We start from the raw sequence: 2,354 nt of genomic DNA on the forward strand, positions 1-2,354 counted from the left end.
GTCCTGGGTGCTTGGGGTAAGCGCGATCCAGTTTGTTATTCGATGTTCGGAGTGTTGCGCAGTGAAGCGAAGCGGGCCATAACCTGATAAATCGTAATCCTCATGGTTCAGTCTTTACTCGTCGTCGCCGTCTCGTGGGTCTAAGTACCGCGTGTGACAGACTGTAATGCGGACAGTCTGTCCTTGCGGTCCGTCATGGACGACAGGCTGAGAGTGTCCCCGTCGCAAAACATAAAAAATGGTGATTGCTTGACAATTACAAGTGCTTTTTCCTTTTAATATTGAGGTTTTTGCCCGACATTTAGAGCACCCCCCTTCTAATGCCTTATCCTTCTTCGTCGTCGGCTCTATCTACTGTATGTGTATGCCTCCCTATTGACAGCTTGTCCTGTGCGGTCAGATAAACACTTTCCTTCCTCCGACGCAACGATCTTCCCCAGCAGCATTGCTGCAACGTCGCTCCCCTTCTCCATCTTATGCCCTTCCTCCGCGTAAGCCCTTGCCCTCTCACGCACGTCCTGCTCCCTCACCGTCTTAATCGCCTGCGCAAACGCCTCGCAATCGGCCCTCTGCAAGTCCGGGCCCGCGACGGCCCCAAGCCCGAGTTCCTGCACCAGCGACCCCCAGAAGAACTGGTCACCCAGGATCGGCGCCACCACCACCGGCACCCCGGCCTTAAGCCCGGCAAAAACCGTCCCGGCACCCCCGTGACAAACCAGCCCCGCGCACCGCTGCAGCAACCATCCGTACTGCGGCTCCTCCGTGCACTCCAGCATGTGCTCCGCCGCCCACGCCCGCAGCTCCTCGTCACGCCCAGCGTTCGCCGCGTCTTCTAACAGCTCCGCCTGTGGATTCAGCCAAACCAGCCACATCGCTAGATTCACCATTCCCGTTGCCCACTCGCGTACTTTTTTCGCCCACCACGGCCCATCCGCTGCTTTCTTCGTCAGCTGGTGACTGCCGATGTCGCCGTGCGCGCGTCTCAGCAAGATCGCCCGCGCGACCCCGGCCTCCTTGAGCCCGTGCAGGATGGCCCTGGACAGTGTCTTCTCAAATCCTTGTATCGTCGTCGACCCGAAGCTGACCACCACGGGCTTCTCTCCCCGCGCGAGGAACTCCGCGACCCGCGGGCACGCCTTCCTTGCGTCCCATCCGGCCGGCTCGTACTCATCAGCCAGCGCGGGCACATGGTGTACGCCGGGCGCCCAGTCCTTGCCCGGCGGGACGAGCTGCGCCGGGTACGAGTTTATGACGTGCACGCGCGGGTAGCGCCCATACAGCACGTCCGCGAGCTGCTCGGCCGAGAGGGGCGCGAGGCCCAGCGTCGCCCTCAGTTTGTTCACGACGGGGCGCGACGTGGAGTGGAACTCGTAGTCGTACGTGGCGCGGTAGGCGGGGCTCTCCTTCTGCACGCTGGCGGGATGGCGCTGGAGATGTGCGATCTCCGTGGCGGCGAGCGAGGCGTTGGCAACGGAAGACATGTAGTTCGGGTAGGCCGAGGTGGGCACGTTGGGCTGCAGGTTGAGCACGACGGCCGGGACGGCGTGCGCGTCGGCGAGAGTGGACGCGAGGTTCGCGGCCAGCGAGGAGGCGAGGACGAGCGAGGGGGGGTGGGCCGCGGCGACGCTCTGGATCGAGGAAAGCGAGGGGAGGACGATGTCGCAGACCATGGCCGAGATGCAGTGCAGCTGGAAGGAGACGATGTCGAACGGCTGGCGCGTGAAGAAGCAGCGCAGGCGCGTCAGGATGTAGTCCTTGATCATGACCTTCTGGAAGGTTTTCGTGGAGAAGGGGAGCAGGTGGACCGTGAGGCGCGGCGAGGGCGGGACAAGGTGCGCGTAGTCGGACTGCAGGCAGATGTGCACGTGGGCGAAGATGTGGTTTCGTAGAAGAGCATCGATGAGGGCCAGGGAGGGCTCGGTGTCGCCACGGCTGCCGACCACGATGAAGAGGGCGGTGGTCATGGTGCAGAGGACGGGGATGTCGAGTTGGGGCTGCTTGTTCGGCGTAAGGGGGAGGGGGGAGAGCCGGTGATCGGGGATGAGAGTGACTATCCAGCTTCACGTTCGCCAGAGGATTGTGTCTCACTTATAGAGTCTTGGTAATGAATCGATGCTCACGGCGATAGTGGGATCTCCTCCATTGCAAGTAGGCACGGAAGCGTTTGGAGAATGCAGGAGGTGAAATGCTGCGTTGGAACATATGCTGATTGTGATAACCACTGAGCAAAAGGGGAGGTGCCGTTGGCCAACGACATGAGAGAGGAATGACTGGGAGTCATATGAAGGAATCACCACACTGTGATGATGCACATGTGACTAGTGCCATCCATGCACCAACGCAGGCTACAGTGT

At 61.0% G+C, this 2,354-nt stretch overlaps 1 protein-coding gene; it reads right to left on the minus strand.

The window, feature by feature from the left end:
- Window positions 1–256: 256 nt before the first annotated feature.
- CHC_T00003244001 (hypothetical protein) lies at window positions 257–1,964 on the minus strand. XM_005714360.1 is given in 2 exon segments: window positions 257–347; window positions 348–1,964. The coding sequence occupies 1 exon segment, from the start codon at window positions 1,962–1,964 to the stop codon at window positions 348–350; it is 1,617 nt and encodes a 538-aa protein (XP_005714417.1). The 3' UTR covers window positions 257–347.
- Window positions 1,965–2,354: the final 390 nt, after the last annotated feature.

The sequence above is a fragment of the Chondrus crispus genome, genomic scaffold (genome assembly GCF_000350225.1).
Source record: "Chondrus crispus Stackhouse genomic scaffold, scaffold_181, whole genome shotgun sequence".
NCBI classification, from domain to species: domain Eukaryota; phylum Rhodophyta; class Florideophyceae; order Gigartinales; family Gigartinaceae; genus Chondrus; species Chondrus crispus.

Coding starts and splice junctions, on each gene's coding strand:
- CHC_T00003244001 (XM_005714360.1), bottom strand. CDS start 1,964: ATGACCACCGCCCTCTTCATCGTGGTCGGCAGCCGTGGCGACACCGAG.